This window comes from Hippopotamus amphibius, chromosome 6, assembly GCF_030028045.1.
Source record: "Hippopotamus amphibius kiboko isolate mHipAmp2 chromosome 6, mHipAmp2.hap2, whole genome shotgun sequence".
Taxonomy (NCBI): Eukaryota; Metazoa; Chordata; class Mammalia; order Artiodactyla; family Hippopotamidae; genus Hippopotamus; species Hippopotamus amphibius.
In genome coordinates this window covers 146,433,582-146,455,741 of record NC_080191.1, presented here as the reverse complement: position 1 = coordinate 146,455,741, position 22,160 = coordinate 146,433,582, and the positions used below count along the sequence as shown (strand labels likewise).

Genomic DNA, 22,160 nt, shown 5'->3' with positions numbered 1-22,160 from the left:
ATGAAAATTGTTTCCATTTTGGCTAATTGAGCCGGTGGCCGAAAGCTAGAGCTCTGAGACTAAATAAAGAGGACTGTTTCATTTCAACATGAAGAAACCCCTGCCTAGCTCTGGTCACCCAGCGAGAGTTTAATTTCTTAACAGCCAACCTGAAACCCAGCGTTGGGTAAACAGTATTAATAATTGCATTACAATGATTAAATTAATCTTGCTGGTAGCCGGGAGAATATAGGTTGTGATTGAATAGCAAGATGTAAAGTTCACTGCACAAAGACAATAGGCCAAGAAATACCTCCTTAAAGAATTCAAACTTTCTTCCAAAGATACTGTGGAGCTATTTCAATTATAGTGCGAGGAAAGGAAAATTTCCTGTTGCACGTAATGTATTGAAAATCGGTTCTTTGCTGTTCCTAGCATTAATTAAAGAAACATGGTTGGAAAAGAGGTGTTTGTTCTGTTCTCTTCTTCAACGACCCACCTTTCTTCCAACTCCCATCTCGAGTTCCCTGCTTCTGCTTAAAAAAAAAACAAAAAAGAAAAAAAGAAAAAAAAATCCGAAAGAAAAAAATGACAGTAATAAAACAAGCAAATCCAAACAGCCCGTAAACTCATCGACTTTCCAAGGAAGCATTGCTTCCAGGATGCTCGCTTCCGCGGGAGGAAACGCAAGAAAACGTGGGACCCATGCTACTGCCCCTTAAGGAAACGAATTTCAGGGGGAGAGGGAAAGGCGGACGGTGCGGCGGCGAGCAGCGAGGGCAGCTCTGTCAACATCTTAGAGGCCTCTTCTCTTGGCCCAGCGACAGCTTAGACGGGACGTCAAAGGGTGTCGGGAACCCCACGGGCCGCTGAACAGAAAGTCACCTGCTTGGGTCTCACGGCTGAGACTTGGGACAGGTGGAACTGACGGGGTCCAGGCATTTGGGAGTGGGAACCCGCCGGGCTTGGCGCGCAGGGGCCGCGGCGCTGCAAGCGGTGAGCGCGGTCCGCAGCTGCTGGGCGTTTGCTCCATCAGGTTAAACACACTTGAACTAGCACGTTGGTTCTTTTATTAACACTCACTTAGGGCAGAAAGCACATGATTAAAAAGAAGAAAGAAAGAAAAAGAAGAGAAACCCAGCTTTCAGGTTTAAAATAAAAGTGATGATTCTGTGAATACTTTTATTAAACAACAACAAAAAGAATGATGCCTTATCTTTTCACAATATTTTGGCCCAAGGGCACTGAGGAGTTTGTGTTTATTATTTCAGTTAGAATATGCTGGATTCGCTTGTGCCCGGAAACTCTTGGAAAAACCAGGCAAAAGATCCGTTCTCCGAAGCGACCGTGACCCCAGGGATTTTAAAGACCAGAAGGGGAGGGTGCTCCAGCCGCGCCTCACTCCCCCCACCCCCTACCCTCTAGAAAAGCTTCAAGACAGAGATCTTTAAAGTTGGGGGCATCAGCTTTGATTTTCTTTAGTTTTCCATATCCCACTTAGTTCTCCTCACAGCTCCTACCCCACCCCCTGGCCCGCCACGTGGTTTACAATTTCTCAGCCGAAACAACAACCGCAGCTTCACGTGTGGGTCTCGTATTTAATCTTGGGTTTGATTACATGGTACCTTCATTTCCTAGAAAATTCCCCGTCACACCTCTTAACCTCCTCTCTGCAGTGGGACCCGGATCTAGACCCCCTGGGGATGAGATGAAAGGAATTAACTAGAAAAGTGGAGGGGAAGATGGTAACTCTTTTTATTTATTTTTTAAGCCCTCCGGAGTGAGAAGGTGAAATGAAACGTCCCAGGCAGAGCCTCCTCCTGTCCAGCGCGCCCTCCGGTCCTTAGTGGACTCCACCTCCTCTTCTGAAGGCCAAGGACCTTTAGGTTCTGATAGCTGGGAGGGGTTTGTTCCTCCGGGCTGTCCCTCTGTCCTCTGGCCTAGGTAAGGGTCCCCAGAGAGTCCCTTAAACTGATCAGAAGCAGTTTCTATGAACTTCTTGCCGGCCAGTCGAATGCGTTTCTCTCCCTAGAGATTTTACTCCTTTTGGTGAAAGCTCTCAACCCCCATTTCTCTTTTTCCTCTGAGGACCTTTACTGGATGGAGGGAAAGCACGCCTTCATCTACACTGAGGGAAGACAGTGAACTCACAATCACAGACCCTGGGCATCTACATTCAGGATGCTGAAGTGCCTGGTGCTTTTGCACCCACCCCGAATGTATAAGCACACCACCTGTATGCACAGGGCAATAGAAATTGTAGAAGGACTGGAAACACCCCTACCCCCCAGCTTGCCTCTTTAGTCCAGAGGGGATAAAGTTCTCTTGTGCCTATGTGTGTGGACACCAGAACCTTCTCTTCTGGAAGCTGTTTTACTCCTACTCTGTGTAATTCCTTCCTTCACCCTTCTCTGCCTCCCCACTTGCCTTCCTCACATTTCCACATTACACATCTGTCTCCCTTGGGAACTGCAGCTTGAATCTCCAGGGACCTGTACCATACAGCCAAATGTCCCTGGAACTACACAGCTCTGGAGGAAGAGAAGTGATGGGCATCCTTGCCAAGGTGAATCTTTTGAATTTTAATTTCCTGGAATAAAGATATTTGCGAGCCATTGATGGATAATACCCTTTGGGGTTGAACCTTGCTATTTGCTCATTCACATCCCCAGTCCGAGCTTTGACAATAAATGACAACAGTTACAACTGGGCATTCTAAGTTATCTTCCTCCCCCTACCCTGCCTTTCCCAAAGTCACTCCCAGGACCTGCTATTCTTTTCTCTTTCCTTTAACTTGAACATCTAGGATGTATGGTTGTAGCACAGAGACAAAAAGATTGTAATTTTCTTATATGGTATCTGGCAGGATTTGCAACAGATATTAATGGGGACATAAGTAGCTCATGGAAGGTATTAAACAAAACTGTTCAACTGTTCAAGGAGGTTGTACCAAGAGAAAATCTACAAATATTTGGGATTGATTCATACCTTGAACATAGCTAGCTCCTTTAAGAGATCCCCATTTCTGCGTGCCCACTTCTTTGGTAGATCCTGTAATTAAAGCAAATTTCAACAACGTATTTAAGAGGTGGGGGGAATCTCTCTCCCACCTCCTCCTTCTTATGACCCGGGAGGTCGTGGGTTTAAGCGAGTGAGTGAAATGGCAGGCAGGCTGAGCTGCAGCAGGAGGCGACGGGGGCAGCGGTGGGGGAGGCCGGAAGGTGACAGCCGACCTCAGGGAAGACAGAAGGTCTTGGATGTCAGATACCCAAGCGTTCCCGGACCTGGGGATCAAGGGTGATCATTACTACTTGGTGAGAATAGACCAACTGATATGTTCCAAGGATGGCAGAAAGTATTAGCATTACACCTAAAGTCAAGGAAGAAACAGTTATTTACTCTGCTTTCAGCTCTGAAAGCAGAAGCCGCGATAGCTGCAGTAGCAGTAGCAGCGGCAGCAGATTTCCCGAAGTTCAGGATGATTCTCACTTTCTCCTGGATCGCTCGCCGAAAGTCCGGTCCTTCTAGTTCTTTAGTGTGGGAAAGATTTTAAAAGTCCTCTCCCCTCCCCCCACTTCTTGCTTTTCCCGAAGGATGGCATAGAAAATTTCCTGCAATTTATGGTGGGAAAAACAATAATAGTAATGATGCAGGCTTATTGGTGATTCCAACACGAAACCAATCCTTTGCCCGAGTCTTTTCATTCCTTTTTTTTTTTTTTTTTTTTTTTGGGCGAGGTGTCTGCTCCCCTCCGACTCCCTGAGCTCGCTCCCCGCCCCCAGCCACCCTCCCCGTGGCTCCCTTTCTCCGCCTCCTCGGCGATTGCCATCTGACAAGATCTCCAAATCAAAGTGATAAATCGCTCCAAACTTTTTTTGGCGGCGCTGAGATGTTGGAGGGGCGTCTAGCGCGCATGTGCGAAGGTGTCCAAACTGACAATGCTGGAGAGATAGCGAGTGTGGATTGAGAGAAAGGGAGAGAGGGAGGGAGAGAGAGTGAAAGAGGGAAAGACAGAGAGTGAGTGTGTGTAAGTGTGTGTGTGTGTGTGTGTGTGTGTGTGAGAGAGAGAGAGAGAGAGAGAGGGAGAGAGAGAGAGAGGAGAGGGAGGGAGCGAGAGGGAGAGCAAAAGAAGGAAAAGATCCAAGAAAAAAAAAACCCCAACCACACACCAGCGGCTGCAGGACTGGGCACAGCATGAGATCCAAAGGCAGGGCAAGGAAACTGGCCACAAGTAGGTGCAATATCCCTTTTCTATTGGCTTTCCCCCTCCTCTGCCATCTTGCATATCTGTCTACAGTGCTCCGGGAGGGAGCGCGGGGCTGCCTCTCGCGCCGGGGCCCCGGGTGGAGGGCAGGCGCAGAGCAGCCCCAGCAACCTGCCGGTCCCAGCCTCCGCGCCGGCCGCCCGCGCTCTCTCGCTCCTTGTTTGGGCGCCAGAGGAGCCGGGGCAGCCCTCAAACCTGGTGCGCGGACCAGCTGTGGCAATCCCGGGGTGGGGGTGGGGGTGGGGGCAGCAAAGACCTGGGTGGGAGGGAGGAGAGCGCGCGAGAGAGAGCGGGAAGGGGTGGGGTGGGGGTGGGGGAGAGGAGAAGCGAGAGTCTCCCCCTCCCCTCCCCTCCCCCCCAGGCGGAGGAGAGTTGCCTCTGGCCAACCAGCTAGTCCCGGGTGTGGGAGGGGGAGCGGGGCTTGGGGGGGGCGGGCGGGCTGGGGAAAGCAGCCTTTTCGCTCCTCGGTTTGTTTCTGGGGTTTGGGGTGGGTGGCAGGCTCGGAGGGAGCCGCAGTGGCGGCGGCGGCGGCGGCGGCGGGCGGCCGTGGTAGAGTTGGGAAAAGTTGCGAGGCGGCCGCTGGAAGTTGCGCGGGCTGGCGGGCTGCGCCGAGCGGCGGCTGCGGTAGTGGGCGCTGTGCGCTCGGCTGTGCTCTGCGGCGCGCGCGGCGCGGCCAGAGGACTGGGGTGGGGAGCGGGGGAGGCGAGGGTGGAGGCTGTAGTCGGGGGTGTGTGTGTGTGGTGGTGGTGGTGGGGGGGGGGGGGCACGGGCAGAGCCGAGCTACCGGCTCGGCAGAGCCGTGGGCAGGTCGGGAGAGCAGAGGCCCCGCGAGCGCCTGGAGAGAAGGGAGTGGAGGGCGCGCAGCCAGCGGCGACAGCCGCCGAGGAGAAGGAGGCCGAAAGGGCGCGCTCCGGCCCGCGAGCTCCAGGCTGGCTGGGCGCCGAGTGACCCCCAGGGGGCGGGCTGCCGGGACGCTGGGCCGCGAAGAGGGTACGGCGGAGCCTCCCGCGCTGCCTCTGGACGTAGCCGAGGTCTCGGGTCACTAACCCTCCCCGGCGCCCCCTGCCTGCCTGCCTGGCGAGGAGCGGCCTTCGTCACGCGGGACGAGGGCGATGGAGTTCGGGGCCGGGGCGACGGGAACTCCCATCCCCCACCCTTCTCGCAGAAGTGTTGGGTGACTTCGCTCGGCGTTGGCCGCCGAGCTGACCCTGGCCGAGAACGCGAGAGCCTCAGCCGGGACTGTAGGCGACGGGTCTGGGTTTGTCCGGATGCTTCTCCCTCGGGTCTGAGGGGACCCAGCCGTGCGGAGACCCGGAGCGATCTGGAGCCGCCCGGAGCGATCTGGAGCCGCCCAGAGCGCTCCTCCGCAAGGTGTCAGCACGCGGGGCCGGGGCAGCCTCGGAGAAGCGCAGGCCGCCGTTCGCTCTCCCCCTCGCGGAAAACGGAATTCTAATTCTCTTGCTTGTGGACTAGAGAAAGGAGAGATGAGGTGGTGGGTGGGATGCTTCTCCCAAGTGAAACCCCCAGTCTCCCCGACCCCTGCATATTAAAGCCAAGTACGCCCCGCGCCTTCCCGCCTTCGGTGTCCGGGCCGCCTCCTCGCGGAAGGCAGCGGCGCCTCGGCAGGCTCGGAGTCTTTGGCGGTGAGAATCCGCGGTCTAGCCCCGCGAGATGCTGTCATCCTCTTAGGCGCCCTTCCAGTGCTTCTTCTAGTCCTCACCCAAGCACTCCCTCACGCCCCAACACGTTTCCTTTCGCTCTGGTCTCGGGGATCAACCTATATATAGGGTTCTTTGGGTCATCAGGCCACCTATTTCTCTTTCGGATGCTGTTCAGTTCACTTAGCTGCGCCAGTGTCAGCGCGCCAGTGGAACTCCTGTTTTTCCTGTTTGCGTTTAATGGGGCCGATGTCTTTATTTTCATCTGAGGAGGAATAAATGTACATATGCTTGGAGGCCTGGGGGCTTCAATTCCGACTGAAGGTTAGGCGTGTGTGTGTGTGTGTGGTTGGTGGGGGGGGGGGGGGGGCGCGAGGCGGGGGTTGGAGAGCCGATTTTAACTCTACCTAAGTTGTGAAATGAAAGCCGAACGCTTCGCGCGCCTCATTGCCTGGTATTCGCCGAAGTGAAAGCAGAACACTAAACTCTTGGAATTTTCTTGGGCAACTTTTTCAACTATTTTAATTACCAAGTTGTACGCGGCCGTGTTAAAATATTCCCGCACGCACAGCCCACCCAACATCCAGAAACCGAGCCTGGCTTCCAATTGGGTGATGCTTGTCATTCATCCAGTGGGAGACCCGTTTATTTTGTCTCTAATGTTTCCAAGGATGCCGCTGCGGCTTTCTGATAACTAGATGCGAACTCTTACAAACTTTTCTTGCTAAGCTTCAGGTTCCCGCTCGCGCCGCTCCAGCTGTTGCCACCGCGGCTGCTTTTCTCAGACAGGAGCGCTGCTTTATGCAATTCTTCAGTTACAACCAGGGTAATAAAGGAAATCACATTAAAACTAAGGATTTTTTTTTTTTTTGTATTTTAAAGCTCTATTTCCTCCCCCTCTCACCCCGCCCCGCCCCGCGTAGTGCGTGAGTTTCCTAGCGCAGGGCAGAGATAGTCGGTGACCCCTGCTGTGAATCCAACGAAAACTTCATGGCTGTGTGTGCACTGGTTTCTTTCTTTTTCTGGGTTAGGACGAGGCAGTGTGACCAGCATACTTAAAAAACAAAAGAAAACAAACCCACCTTTCTTGTTGCAAAAGTAAACGTTGCAGTGGAATCAAATCACTTAGAAATGGTTCTTTTCTTGATTGACTGTTATTCTTTTTGTATTTTGTAAATTTCTTTGGTGGCCAAGTCCTGTCGCGATCTTGGCTACGATACAGAATTCCATGGACTGAAACCAGGGACCACAGACCCTGAAAGTACCCGCTGAAGTTAAACTCAGAATGAATGCACAACCTACTTCCCAACTTACAGGGCTTGTTGTTTTTACACAATAGTTAAAACCGATAAATTCGTTGTAAATCATTTGGGAGGAATAAACCATTTCATTAAAAAAATAAAGAAGGGAAAAGCAAGAAGATTGACATTTGTATTGTATAAAGCCCTTGGCTTTTATTCCCACCTTTAAGAAAAGAAAACTAAAAGTCAGGCAGGCTCTGGGCAGCGCGTTGAGGCTTCCCAGCCATTTTCTTGGGCGGCTAGGACAGCACCTGGGCCGTGCCAGAAATGCCAGTTGCAACTGTTTTCTTCTGGTGATGGGAGAAAAATGAAGTTGGGTCTGCCCAGTATGTCTAGGGCCCGAAACACCAAAGGAACCCCCACCCCAGTTCCCTAAAGTGACAACCGGCAGGGTTTCAATCACAGCAATGAACGAGTTGCAACGAATAACCCCCCTTAGCTACCGGGCCCCGCAGAAGTCTCGTAAAGACCCAGAAGGCGATGCGATGAGCAAGACCCCGGCAAGGGGGGGCACTTGTTACTCGTACACTTGATCTCTGTTTAAAAAGAGGCTCTGAAGTAGGTAAGGTAGATGAAGACCCTTCCTCTCGTGCTTAAAGTCCTCACCTTAGCAGCCCAATACCTAAGATAGTAAAGGAACCGGCAAACCCAGGTTCCAGCCTCCACTGCCCCATCCCCATCCACTTGCGTTTTCCTTCATCCGTAAGAAAACTCAGATTCAAACAGAGCTTTAATTAAAACACGTATTTTATTTGTTTATTTCAGACTGCTTTTGAGGAGGAAAAAAAAAAAAAAAAAACCCGCTTGCCCTACGGAGGCAGAGGCCCCTTTTAGGAAGGCAGTTTATTTACCATTACTTGACCATTACCCTGGCTTAGGGCTTCTTTATTGCATTTGGCACTTGAAGCGCAGTCTTCTTGCATCATTTCGATGTGTTTCGCCAAAAAAAAAAAAAAAAAAAATCTGTGTTTAGGGGAAGGTTAATAACGCTTTTCATTTCCCCCTCACACTCATCTTCAACACTGTGGAAGTGGACGGTTCATTAGCTCCAGGGGCAGGAAGGCTGGAATAAAAGGCTCCTTTTCCAGGTTTTTATTTGTAGGGGCTGAGGAGCCGCAGGTCTAGGTGACGGTGCGCGTGGCGGTGTGTGTATACGTGTGCGTGAGTCTGTCTTTTGCGGGGTAGCCCAGCTCTCAGGCTTTCTGAGCCGAGGCCTCTCCTTACTACCCGGGGCGCGGCCTCCTCCGCAGACAGACATTCAACACGTAGGATGCTTACTGAATAGAAATCACCGCGTCATTCCACGACATTTTTGCTTTCTTCTTTTTCAAAAGTTGAAGGTAATATTTCTGTAAGCAGTTTTTCTTTAAATATTTTGTCGTTTGGGAGTTTATTTTATTTCATTTTTGCGAGTTGGGACCAGGTTATCCGAGGCTGCAGACGTCTCCTGGGGCAGGAAGGCCACAGCTAGGGACTCCTGGCTCTGTCCTCCTGGGCAAGGAGGGCAGAGGAGGGCAAGAGAGCACCGATTTGTTGCCCTCGGCCTGGCCCAGTCCCTTCTCTCCCCACACCTCCTCCGTTTTGCTTCTGCTGGAAGCGGGCCCTAAAGTGGGGAAACTTGACTTGTCATCTTCTGGCCAGTGGCTCTTACCCGGTTCCCAAGGTACTCAGCGCCTGGCAGAGCCCTCTTCCCAAGATCTGGGTACATTCTCCCACCCCTCATCTCAAAACGGGCCCTGATGGGGCTTGGGGGTGGAGCTGGGGAGGCCCTAGAGAGGAGGGAGGCAGTGCTCACGCAGGGCTCCCCCGACAACTCCCTCTTCCAGCTGCTCCACTCCTGGATCCCCAAGCTCAGGCCAGAAAGCGTCTTCCCTCTTCAACTTCAGAGGTGCTGTGTGCCTGGCGCGCTGCTTCGACCAGAGCCGGGTTTGCACTGACTGTGTACAACACATGCACACACGGGCCCTCACACACACTCACAGCTTGGGGGTTCAGAAGCACTCAAGTGCAGAGGGTGGGCACACACTCACTCATTCACTCTCCCTGGTAGGGCAGGCCCCTTCCTAGCCCCATGGGGCAGGGAGGAGAGGAGCTAGGGGGAGATGGGGCGGGAGGAGACTGTCACACTATAAGGATGCCAGGCACATTTTTCTGGAGAGGTGGTTAACCCTTCCTGGGCTGGAAGCCGCGGCTCTAGGCACTTTCTACAAAGATCTGTGGGGTCTGCTTTTCCTTTAGGCTGGGCAGCCCTGTGTGAATCCTGAGTTCCCTCCCCACTGCATTTGCCAAGGTCCTCTTTCTAAAATTAGTGTTTCGCCTTCCCACTCTTCTGGCCTTCTGAGTTTACCACGGAATTCTCAAGGAAATTGGCTGGGTAGCCAGAGCAAGTGTGAGGAAGAGGATAAAAAGGAGACAAACAAATGGAACCAAATAAGAGAGGAGAGAAAGGAAGAGGGAAGCAGTGTATTTCTTCTTCTCGATCCCCAGTTTGCACACAGATGGGTATTATTCCCCCCTACCCCCCCCCACTAAATGAAAAAAGTGTAATCCTTGTTAATTACCTTTGCTTACATGCCATACAAGAAACTTCAGAGACGTTTTTACATAAGGAAGAAACTGTTTACCAAACTCTTTCAAAAGTGTGACATATTGCTCTAGTTCAGCACTAAAAAGCTAAACACACTTACCGTCCTTTGAAGTGCCCTGGCTAGGGCAGCTTATTTGAGTGCGGTTCAGATATTGCTGTGGGTATAACTAATGGCCTCTACCTATTTAGCTCAAGTGGGAGGAGAGAAAGGCCTGAATTCCTTGTCCAATGGGTCCCTCTGGAGACTGGGTTCTGGCTTCTGGCCAGTTCTGTACAATGTCAACATTGAATATTTGAATTCCCAGACTCTATTTAACAAGTTTCTAAATAAATAAACTCATTGTGTGTCTATGTTTAAAATTATTTCACCTCTTCCATAAAAGCTACAGCATCTTATTACATTGGCCTTGCAAGTTGATTTTTAAAAAAAAATAAACAAACAAACAGAGCTTAAGGCCTTTTAATAGGCAGACCTTCACAATATGTGTGTTTTTGCAAAGACATTCTCTCACGTGTGGCTGGGTAGGTGCTATTTAGAGGGATCTTGCGCTGTTCTGTGTGATGTGGTAGTGAATTATACTAAAAAACCAACCTAAGTTCAGAAAGTCAATGCAATATTAATCATATCTAAAGGGAGGCCTGACTGTGTAACTGTACTGTCTTTAGATATTTGATAACTTTGCCTGCTGGGTCCTTCAGGATAGAGAGCTTCACTGATGTGTCCTAAATGGCTATCTATAGGCTTCCGCAGTCCATAAGCATTGGTAGGTAAGGAACTCTGCCCAGATGGAGTTTTGTTTCTGGGTGTCTTTTCCTTTATCTGTGTCTGTCTTTGTAAGTTGGAAGGGGTAGATATACATATGTTATCCCAATATTTCAATGTGGTTTTGAAATGGACCACATGAGTCCTCTGTTTTTACTAACCTCTCAGCATTTGAACATCCACAGCATTTTTATGCAGATAGGAACATATTTGTTCTAAGAAGTACACACTTAATTAAAAAGGAAAGGCAAATTCTGGTCCTCTTGAAAGTGTGGACCCCATCTGGAGTTGTTAGGAAAGAAAGTGGAATTCACTCTAATTTATGTGTATAAAGGACAACATTATTAAAAAGAATGGGATTTGAAAGGGCACATAGCAAAACCTATAACATTTAGCTGGTAACATGGAGAGCTCAAAGCCGAGAGAAAAATACCACCAACCCATGCAATCCCTAAAATAGATTACAATGACCTCAACCATTTTCATTTTCAAAAATAATAGCCATGATTAAGATGGGGGGAGTGTTTTACTTGGAACCATACTCTTGTGCATTATTATAAAAGCTGTTTTGTGGTTGAAGAACTGTTTCACTGTAGAAAAAAAAAAAAGCAAGTGAATTTTTAATCAAATTCCTGACTCTTCAAAAGCTCAAATTCTTGAATTACTTCTTGTTTTGATTTTAGTTATTATTCTTATTCATCAGCAAACATGCTGTTTTTGGCTTGTATATTCAGCCAAATCCTTGACTACTAACTTTTGAAACAATTCTAAAGGAGAAATTTTATTTAGAGAAGAGGTTTTTATTAATTCCTGTGGTAACATGTGCCTAGGCATCACTGACTAACAAGAAGGACCAAAACTTTTTTTTTAAAGTGCATTAAAAAAATATTTATTTATTTATATAGCTACATCAGGTCTTCGTTGTGACATGTGGCATCTTTGTTGTGGCATGCAGGATATTTGTTGTGATGTGCGGGCTCTCTAGTTGTGGCGCTTGTGGGCTTAGTTGCCCCGTGGCATGTGGGATCTTAGTTCCCTGAAACCAGGGATCGAACTGGCATCCCCTGCATTGGAAGGTGGATTCTTAACCACTGGACCACCAGGGAAGTCTCTGGGCCAAAGCTTTCTTAACCTTGTTCAAGAACCTGCTTAAAGGAATTAATTTTGTGTGTTAAGGTTGTTCAAACTATGACATTTATGCAAGTCTTGGTGCATAGCACTTGGTGGGATTTTGTGATGGGCAGGCTAAGGAAACAAATATTAGTGAGCAGGAATGAGCCACGTCTCCTGGTCGTGAATATTACCAGTGTGCTCATCAGAGGTTGCATCTGGGTGTGGTCCCTGACCGGATAGCCAGGTCATCTTCATCTTCATGCCTCTGAGCTCCAGGATCTTTACTTATATAGTAGGAGTAATAGTACCACTTCCTTGGGCTGCTGTAAGGGTTAAATGGAGAAAATGTACCCATCATACCTCAGTCACAAGCAATCATTCAATAAGTCACTTCATTCCGATAGGTCAGTTACCTTTTCTGAAGAGGATTTTTTAGACATCCTCCCCTCGTCCCCATTCCGGTTTTATGCATTCTCATGTTTAGAAGTATTTGAATGTGTATAGTAAGCAGTTTGTATGTCTCCTCATAAATCACACTCTCAGGATAAATGGGAGTCATATCTACAATTTGGGCACATCAAAACTGTCTACACCAAGCCAAACTAGGCAGGACATTTATTCTGAAAAGTTGAGAACCTTCCTTTGCCCTTCTGCGGGGAGGGAAGGGGCACTGTGTGAATAAAGTGACTGAGATTTCAGCTTTGCTCCACAGGCATATGTACACAGCCTAAGTCTAGTTGTGTATACTGCTCGGTATGCAGCATATACCCTTGTGTATGAAAAGTTTATTTTTGAGGGATTGAGTTTTGTAAGTCACGTTACTACTCTAGCTGAGTTGCTCTTCTCTAAGTGAGGGGATTGGACTAGAGCAGAACTTGTGAACTCAAACGCCTACAGGAGTTGGCAGGTACAAGAAATGAGTGAGGCAAAGTGGTAAGAGCACTCAGCACTCTCTTATTTTTATTTAAAATGTTGACACCTAGCCTTTGTACTCCAGAACAAGACACAGTGGTGGGGACTGTGGCAAGCGGGGAGTTCAAGCCTTCTCGAAAGGTGCCCCAGCTCACTGCTGCCATTTGGGAAAGGGGGCCCAGTGCTGCTAGGTCTTCCTTTTCTTTTCTTTTTTTCCCCTTTTTTGGTGCAACAGAACACACGCATTTAAGTTCTCTGTTTTATACGGGTGCAGTTTGTGGCACCCCAAAACAATTACAACAGTAACATCAAAGATCACTATCACAGATCACCGTAACAAATACAATAATACGAAAAGTTTGAAATACAATGAGAATTACTAAAATGCAACACAGAGACATGAAGTGAGAGAATGCTGTTGGAAAAACAGCACTGATAGGCTTCCTTGAGGCATGGTTATTACCATGAGCCTTCAATTTGTAAAACAATGAAATACCTGTAGGTCTTCCATTTTTAAGAGAAGCAACATATCTGGATTGTTCTGTGAACTTTTCTCTTGTTTAAAATGTTGACTTAAACAACACTAAACAACATTCTGCAGGCCCAACCAAACACCTCTGTCTGTCATGTAGAGTTCACGGACCCTGGTTTTCGCAATGTCTGGATGAGATGATTTCCAAAGGTCCTTCAAAGTTCCAACATTTTACGATATCCACAAGGCTTCCTGAATGTTACCTTGTATTTTTAAGATCTATATCTTCTTCCTCCACCCCAAAGTTACTGTGTGTGTGTGTGTGTGTTTTGATAGGTGGAAGTACTTATTACAGAATCTGATATCTGGCCATTTATCTGGGAAAAAAGTCTTTCTCAGCCATGTTGTGTCTTTCTTTCCCTCCATGCTGCTTCATCATTAATTGGCTTAAGAAAATAAACTGAAACACTCACTCCCCATCTTATAGCCACTGGCTGCCTTTCTTTCTTATTTCTCACTCAACCCAATTCTTTGATTTGTGGGCTGGGGGTTGGGCAGTAAATCATTAGGAGACAGTTTTCTGTGGTTTTCCCTCAGTGGGGGAAGAAGTCATTTGGCTACTGTGGGTATAACAGAGGAAGAGTTCACTCCTGCTCCCTGGGAGGGCCCAGATGTCATGTCCTGTACATCTGTAACTGAAGAGCCCAACCGATTTTTAAGACATGGACTTAAGATGGAAAAATTAGTTTTTAAGGGATGGATGTATTATTTGACAAGAGTGGCTCTCCTTGTAGGAAGGTTATATATGTTCAGGGAACATTTGAAAATAAACATACATTATTCTGTTTATTATCATGATTCTCCCAAAAAAATCTGGACTAAAAACTCTATAATATCTAAATCAGTACTATAGTCAAGGGACTGGTCAATAAATACCTGTTACTTTCAGTTAACATTGTTGGAAAAATCACCTGATATGGTAATGCTTGTAGAGCAGTGATGAACCATGCCTGTAAGCATTATCAGTGGGTAATCGTTATGAGATACTCAGCTCCCAATTTTTACACCTGACACTGAAGGCTAGAGTTTTTAGGCTGGCCCTTGAGGACTTCCCACTCTTGAGTCAGATGGTGATTCTGAGCCCAGGTTCTGAGTTAGGTTGGCCTGGGTTCGAATCCTGACTCCACCACCATTTACTAACTGGGTGAAATAAAGGCGAGCCACTTAATCTTTCTGTGCCACAGTTTCCTTAATTATAGACTAAAGATATTTACTTCATGTGAAGATGTGATGAACTAATGCATTGAAAGTGCCTTACATATGCTAAGAGCTCAACACATGTTCATTGTTATTTTATACAATTTCAGGCTTATTTGTCTCCCTGTCCAAATTAGTCCATTCAACCTGACTCGTTTAATCATTCTGCTTCTCTCACTCTCTTGTCAGTCTAGTCTTGTGTTTCCATCTTCCAACCTTTGGCCGCGATGTTGCCACATTCTGTAGACCTACCCACTGTTCTATGACCCTTGATATCTAACTCCTTTAAGATTTAGTTAAACCCTTCCTTCTTCACGAGGTTCATCCTCATCCCTCCTGCAGACATGCTTTCTCTATGTCTTTTCACTCCAATAGTATGGAATTATTTTTACCTATCGTCATTTGGGCATTTTGTTATAAATTCCTTGCCTTCACGAACTATGTCTTATTTTTCTAGCTAAACTGTAAAACTCCTGGAGAGCCCATTTCTGTTTTGTACAGTGCCTGTTTCTATGCTTTGCATATGGCAGATATCAGTACAATTAGGTGATGGTGGTTAGCGATGGGCTTTGGTGGATTATGTGAACCCCTTCAATTTCTTTGCTTGTAAAACCTGCGCAGTCAGGTAATGTCAGCACTAGAACTCAGGGATATCTGACACTTTAATTGCATACTAAATCCACAGTTGGCTTATTTCGACAGTGATAAACCACCTGGAAAGCACATTTAGAAAGTAGAGTATTATTCCTAATTTTCACCAATAATGCTCCTCATTTTGCCAGTGCAGGTATAACCCATGGCTCCTCACTTAAGTTACAAATTGTTATTGATCCACACTTGATCTTAAGGTTTATGGAAACTCGGTACTGGACCTGATTCTGGAGACTGTCAGTGGAATCAAGGTAGAGAGGGTGAAACAGTTTGTGGACTCATGTAATTCCTAGGGATTTGAGGGTAGTCAGCTTCACAGAGGTCATCAGAAGCCAAGTTTTTAGATAAATTCTAACTCTAATTCAGGCAGTACTAATATAGATCATAGCAACAGTAATTTTGCTGTATATGTTAATGTTCGTTTATAATGAAAGGCTCTTTCAATTTAGGGCTGACAAAATGACGTTGCATTAAATCTTATTTAACTGATCAAATTAATCCCACCCACCCAATGGGGCCCCCTTAATTTAAATGCAGCCGTGTCTTCCTCCCCTTGAATCCCGACACCCCTTCCCGCCACCCACCATTTTACGAATCTCTCATCTCTATGGAAAAAACGGGGCTGTTTGTGCCTTAGACAACTGTCCTCAAGCTCCGAATGATTGCAGGGTTTCATTTCCTGTTAGAAGTTTTCTTCCCCCAAGACCAGTCTGGTGTGACTTTTTTGGTAAACTTTTTATTTTATATTGGAGTATAGTTGATTAACAATATTGTGTTAGTTTCAGGTTTACAACAAAGTGATCCAGTTATACATATATATGTATCTATTCTTTTTCAAATTCTTTTCCCATTTAGGTTATTATAGACTATTAAGCAGAGTTTCCTGTGCTATACAGTAAGTCCCTGTTGGTTATCCATTTTAAATATAGCAGTGTGCACATGTCAGTCCCAAACTCCCTAATACCTATCCTTCTCCCCTACTCTCCCCGCCAGGTAACCATAAACCATTAAGTTCGTTCTCTAAGTCTGTGAGTCTGTTTCTGTTCCGTAAATAAGCTCATTTGTGTAATTTTTTTTTTGATTCTGTGATATCATACGATATTTCTCTTTCTCTGTCTGACTTAACTCACTCAGTATGATAATCTCTAGATCCATCCATGTTGCTGCAAGTGGCATCATTACATTCTTTCTAATCAGCAAGATGTGATTTGTTGTCCTGCTCTTAGAGCTGCTTTTAAGGCATTGGGAGCCCCTTTAAATGAGGGAGGAGACTAAGGACCACGATTTTAAAATTTTATTTATTTATGTATTGGAATATAGTTGCTTTACAATGTTGTGTTAGTTTCTGCTGTACAGCAAAGTGAATCAGTTATATGCATACATATATCCACTCTTTTTTAGATTTCCTTCCCATTTAGGTCACCACAGACAACTGATTGGAGTTCCTTGTGCTGTACAGGAGGAAGAACCAGCATTGTATACTTTGATGCTGATTATAGACTTTACCTTTGGCAGGAACTATGAAATTAAGTAGTAATAAAATGTTTCATGATAAAATGATAATAAAAATGGAGGGGTTGAGCAACTATCTTGATTTATGGTAGGGTCATGGTTTTTAACTTTGTTTTGGGTCTCAGACACATGCAGGGATCTGATAAAAGGTATGAAGTCTCTCTCTAGAAAATGCAAATATGCATAAAAGTTTTCATACAATTTCAGTGGTTCGTGGACTTCTAAATTCCAGCCGTAAGTATTATAATGGTTCACTTATGTGAACCAGACTTGCTGTACCCTAGTATGCTTGTTATATAATGTCTTAAGGTCTTTATCAATGTTTTTTCATTATCTTAGAAATATTTTTTCTGCTTACAAAATTTATACTTGTTTAATAATTTAAAAACTGCAAAAATTATCACACAGAAAATGAAAGTTCTTTGTAGTCTACCCTCTTTTGTCACATACTGCCTGCAGATGGCTGCTGCACATTGTTTAGTGTAATGTGTCTATTAACACATGCATATATATACATATATAAATTTATAACTTCTTACAACAACTTGCTTTTGTCTTTTTAAAGTCTTAATCATCCCCCTCGCCGTGTATCAATCTAACCCATTCTTTTAAAGGCGGCAGACCCTCCATTGTTTGGATGTGACATATTTTACTGAACCAGTCCCCTGTGGATGACATTTGAGTAGTTTCCAGTTTTCAGGACAGGACAGAGAAGTTCCCCAAACCAGAACTCTAAGGGAAAATGAAAGTGAAGTGTACAATTAAAGGAAGCTCACAGTTCAGGGTGAAGTGCGCTGGCCTCTGAGCCGCGGACACAGTGGGGCTTTGGGAAGGTCATGGAGGGTTGCCTCACCCTGTCAGCACAGATCAGATTTCCAAGCATCTTTACCCCCTGAGGTCCAAGGGTCGAAGCCCAGAGCTAAGGAACATCTTTGTGAGATCCACTGTGATATATTGCTGATATTTCAAGATTCCTGGATTGTTCTGGACCTCATATTTATGTCCCATTTCCATTTGCTCCTGCTGCTCTGAACAGGCTGTAGCTGAAATCAATTCATATACCCTTAACTGGATAAGGACAAGTAAATTGTCAGGGTTTCAAATCTCAAGTTTTTGTTTTTAAGTTACGATTTCTTTCCATGTACATTATTATCACACTATCCTATCCTGTATATATAGCTTAAAATAACTGATGGGACTGGATAAATGCAGACGGTTATCTGAAGTCAATTGAAAATTTATTGATGTGCTTAAAAAATTACCCACAATAATTTCTAACCTATGAATTGGAAAGACCATTTTTAAGGAAAATGTTTTTTTACTGGGTAAACATGCTATGGGAAAACTTTTATAATGGAAACTATCTCTTACTTTTAACTATAGCATAAAAAATATGACAGTATAATGTTACACACTAAAGTCCATCAGATGCAAAATTCCAGTTTTTGATTATAAGTTATAAACCAGAATAGAGAGACTTCTGAAAAGTGGTTTCCTTTGGCAATGATGTTGTTGATTAAATATAAAAAATTCAGAAAAAATTAGTTCAGCCCATTCCTTCACACAGAAGGTTACAAAAATGGAATAGCTGGGTTTTGGCTGTAGTGGGAACAACTTTGTTTATTAAAGCTTGTTGGATTATGTTAGATCAAAAACACACTAGACACTTTAGATTGGATTTGAAAAGGTGCCATTCAAGGAATGAAAATTTAGTCATATAAATCTTTTTAAGAATTAATTTACTTTGCAATTTTGATTCCTTAGTGTACAGTATTTCTTCCAAATTCAGATTTTTTTTTCTTGGATGCATAAAAGTCATTCTATGGGGCATTACTCTTGTTAGCATTTTCAAAGCATATTTTAAATGAGATCAATCAACTCAACTCAATAATGAGTTATTGAGTGCCTCGTATATATAAGGCACAATGAACAAAGTCCTAGAAACCTTCACTTTCCTGAAAATATTGAACATCAGCACGCGGCAGACATACATATACCCCTGACCATGGTTTATGAACTGCGAGAAAGATCACTGTGTGCCTATTACTGGTTATCAATGACCGCATTGTAGTTTTAGGAGCCTGCAGTACTGAATCCTATGCCTGACTCTTCTCCATGTACATTGTTAACATTGTGAAGCCACGCACCCAACAAGCTGCAGTGCCATTCCAAGCGTTGGGGGTCTTCCATTTGAAAATAATACCATACTTCATTTCTCTTAATACCTGGCAGATGCGGAGGTCATCACTTGCCTCAGTAAATTACTTACGTGTTGATGCTGATACGGTTTCCATTCAAGATACTTGAGAACAAAACCAGGCCCTTATAAATACTTGCTGTTGGTGACTGTCACTTATCCATTCATTCAACAACTGTTTATCAAGTGCCTGTAATTCTAGGTGAAGGGAAGGTGGCAACACACACACGCGTGTGCGCACACACACACACACACACACGGAGGCAAGGGCCCTGCCCACGTGGAGCTCCCATTCTGGGGGAGATAAATGTGTATGGTCATATACTTCCAGATGTTGACTTGTGTTATGAGGAAGATAAAGTAGAATAATTTGCTAGAGAGCACTCAGGACTTATTTTATTTATTTTTATTTTTTTAAGAACTTTTATTGAGATATACTGGACATACAATAAACTGCATATATTTAAAGTGTACAATTTGATATTTTTTTCTTATTAGTAATGTATATATGGCAATCCCAATCTCCCACTTCATCCCACCCCACCCCACCCACACCCGCCACCCCTGCTTTCCCCCCTTGGTGTCCATAGGTTTGTTCTCTACATCTGTGTCTCTGTTTCTGTCTTGCAAACCGGTTGATCTGTACCATTTTTCTAGATTCCGCATATATACGTTACTATACGATATTTGTTTTTCTCTTTCTGACTTACTTCACTCTGTATGACAGTCTCTAAGTCCATCCATGTCAGGACTTATTTTAGAAGGGTGGTTGGAGAAGATCTCTCTGAGGAGGTGACATGTGAGCAGAGAGTGATGTGAGGAGAATGTTTATTAGGGGTTTGCAGTGTGGCACATTGACACGGGAGGTTGGCATATTCACTCTGCCTGACTCTCGAACCTAGGCAGAAGCAGACAAGGTGTAAAAGTGTTGTCCTTGATTTCATTTTGTTGAATGCACTTACAGATACCACGTAAAATTTTACCTGGCTCCATAGCCTGGGAGCCAGCACAAAGGTTTTTGTGTATCTTCCTTTATAGGTGGAGGGAGTGGGAGTTTTGGGTTTGATCTGTAAAGACTAGGTTGGTGGCAGCATCAGAGAGCAAATTACATTTCTGAACACATAATTCAGTCCAGTTAAACGAATATTTATTGAATACTTATTTAACAGCTCCAGCCAAGCACTGAGTATACAAAGAGAAATAAAATCGGTTTCCTGCCCTTGAGGAACTTATAGTCTATTGGGAGAGACAGAACATGTGGACAGATGGGTTTAGTACAGTGGGCTGACTACAAGCCCAAGGGTCACAGCCCTTCTCCTGTTGAGTCACAATGATCTGGACAGTAGTATGTGACTGACGGCGTACCTTGTTTCACATCTATCCTGATAAAAAATTCTTTAACCAATATCCTTCTAAGCTCAGAACAAAACACGTTTCAAATTTGAGGGTTAAAAGTTTGCATGTGTGTAATGCATTTTAAGACATATTTCTGAATTTATCTTCTAAGCCTTCACATGCCTAGGATGGAGGACACTTGTATATTAGATGAACAATTAAATGTTTCCCAAAAGGCCCACCAGTCACATTTGTCGTGGTTAGGGAAATGCTGATTGCAGGAATGGAGTAAGATGCAGAGTCTTTAAGGTGTATGCCCCATAGCCTTGGGTCTACACCTGGGCAAAATGCTCTTCTCACGCTCACCAGTTTAGCATATTTTATCCCTTGTGTAGCTAGAGCAAACTTTCCAATCACAGTTCAAGAAGTTCTTTTTGGATGCTCTCCAAGGGTTTCCTCCAACTCCTTGCCACTTGTAGCTCTGTCTGAGAGCAAAGATCTGATACCCAAACTGAAGTCTGCATGGTTTCAAAAGGTGTATCCTGCTTTTAGGTTCAGTTTTTCTTTGGTAGAAGATAGTGCTACCCAAAGACTGATAGGAGCTCAGAGAAGAGGCTCATTTCTCTGGTAGGCATGTCATTTTGTTGTTTGTAGAACAGAAGTAAGAATAAAAAGCATGGCCCTCTCTTCCAATTCTCTTCATTAAACACCTTGCTGTGCTGTGTGTATGTGTCTAAGCTAATGTTCCAGTGGCAAGGCTTGGCAGAGAAGTCAGTGCATCCAGCATCATCACTACTGGGCACAGTTTGAAATCCTGAGCAAACTCCTCATTTGTCTGAATGCCTAAGATGCTAGTGATCTAAGCATCCTTGTTGATAATGCTGCAACATTAAAACACCAGCATAGGGACTTCCCTGGTGGTGCAGTGGTTAAGAATCTGCCTGCCAATGCAGGGGACACGGGTTCGATCCCTGGTCCAGGAAGATCGTACATGCCGCAGAGCAACTAAGCCCATGCACCACAACTACTGAGCCCACATGCCACAACTACTGAAGCCCGTGTGCCTAGAGCCCGTGCTCCACAACACGAGAAGCCACCGCAAAGAAAAGCCTGTGCACCACAACGAAGAGTAGTCCCTGCTCTCTGCAACTAGAGAAAGTGTGTAACTCAGCCAGAAAACAAACAAAAAAGCCCCCCCGCCGCAAACCCCCCAAAACCAAAACAAACAAAAAATTTCCACGAGCATAGATGTTGTTTGACTCACGAAGTAGCACTGTGTCTTTGCTTCTTTACCTTAAAAATACTGGGTAGATGAATCTGAAGAGGATGGTAAATGTCAAGGTAAAAAGCATTATGCCTCCAGGGTTTTCAAAGGGCCTCATGATCTGTGTATCGGATCTCTCTTCCTGCCCTTGAGTGATGGTAATCTCTCAGTCACCAAGGTTTTACTCTCAAGAAGAGAAAATATTCTGATACCTAATACGATGAACTGCACCTTAGGAAACCTTCCAAGTGAATCTGTGGCATTGGCCAGGACGTGCAGCCTGCTTCCAGGGTGTATGGAACATGACCATTTATTTCCTTCTATCGCGCATGATTTGCCTGGGTGACATCATAACACCTCATTATGTAAACTTGACAGTTAGTAATGACTTTCCTAAGAAGAAAATACCCTCTGCAGCATTTTAAGCCCTATCTAGCTCGAATGTAGGTTCTTATTTTTTTCTTAGGTGTGTTCATCTCAAAAGTTCAGAGTATTTTGGGTACCATGGCATGTTTTCTGATGGATGATGCTGGCCAGGGAGTCAGGACACAGTTTGAGTCCCAACTTTGCTACTCATCAGCCTGGTGTCCTTGGGCAGAGTACTAACTCTCTGAGCTCAACGTCCTCAAGTGTAAGATAGGAATAGTAACTACCTCTGCTCTGGCTTCCTCCAGACTAGTGATGCAAAAAATAAGATGACGTGTGTAAGCTTTTGTAAGTTGCAATGAGCTGTGTAAATTTAATGTGCTTCTAAAAATTACAGAATCTTAAAAATGCTAGGGAGGAATTAAGAATGTAGACTCTGGAGCTACATTGTTTAGGCTGACATCTTGGCTCTACTACTACCAAGCTGTGTGACCATGGACAAACTACTTAGCCTCTCTGTGCCTCAGTT

At 45.2% G+C, this 22,160-nt stretch overlaps 1 protein-coding gene across 1 annotated transcript in view; it reads left to right on the top strand.

Moving 5' to 3' along the window:
- Positions 1-3,864: 3,864 nt before the first annotated feature.
- The window catches only part of MECOM (MDS1 and EVI1 complex locus), a 547,012-nt gene continuing 528,716 nt past the window's right edge, over positions 3,865-22,160 (top strand). The window contains exon 1 of the mRNA XM_057738809.1: positions 3,865-4,210. Coding sequence (XP_057594792.1) covers positions 4,174-4,210 — 37 coding nt within the window. The 5' untranslated portion in view covers positions 3,865-4,173. The remainder of the gene's footprint in view (positions 4,211-22,160) is intronic.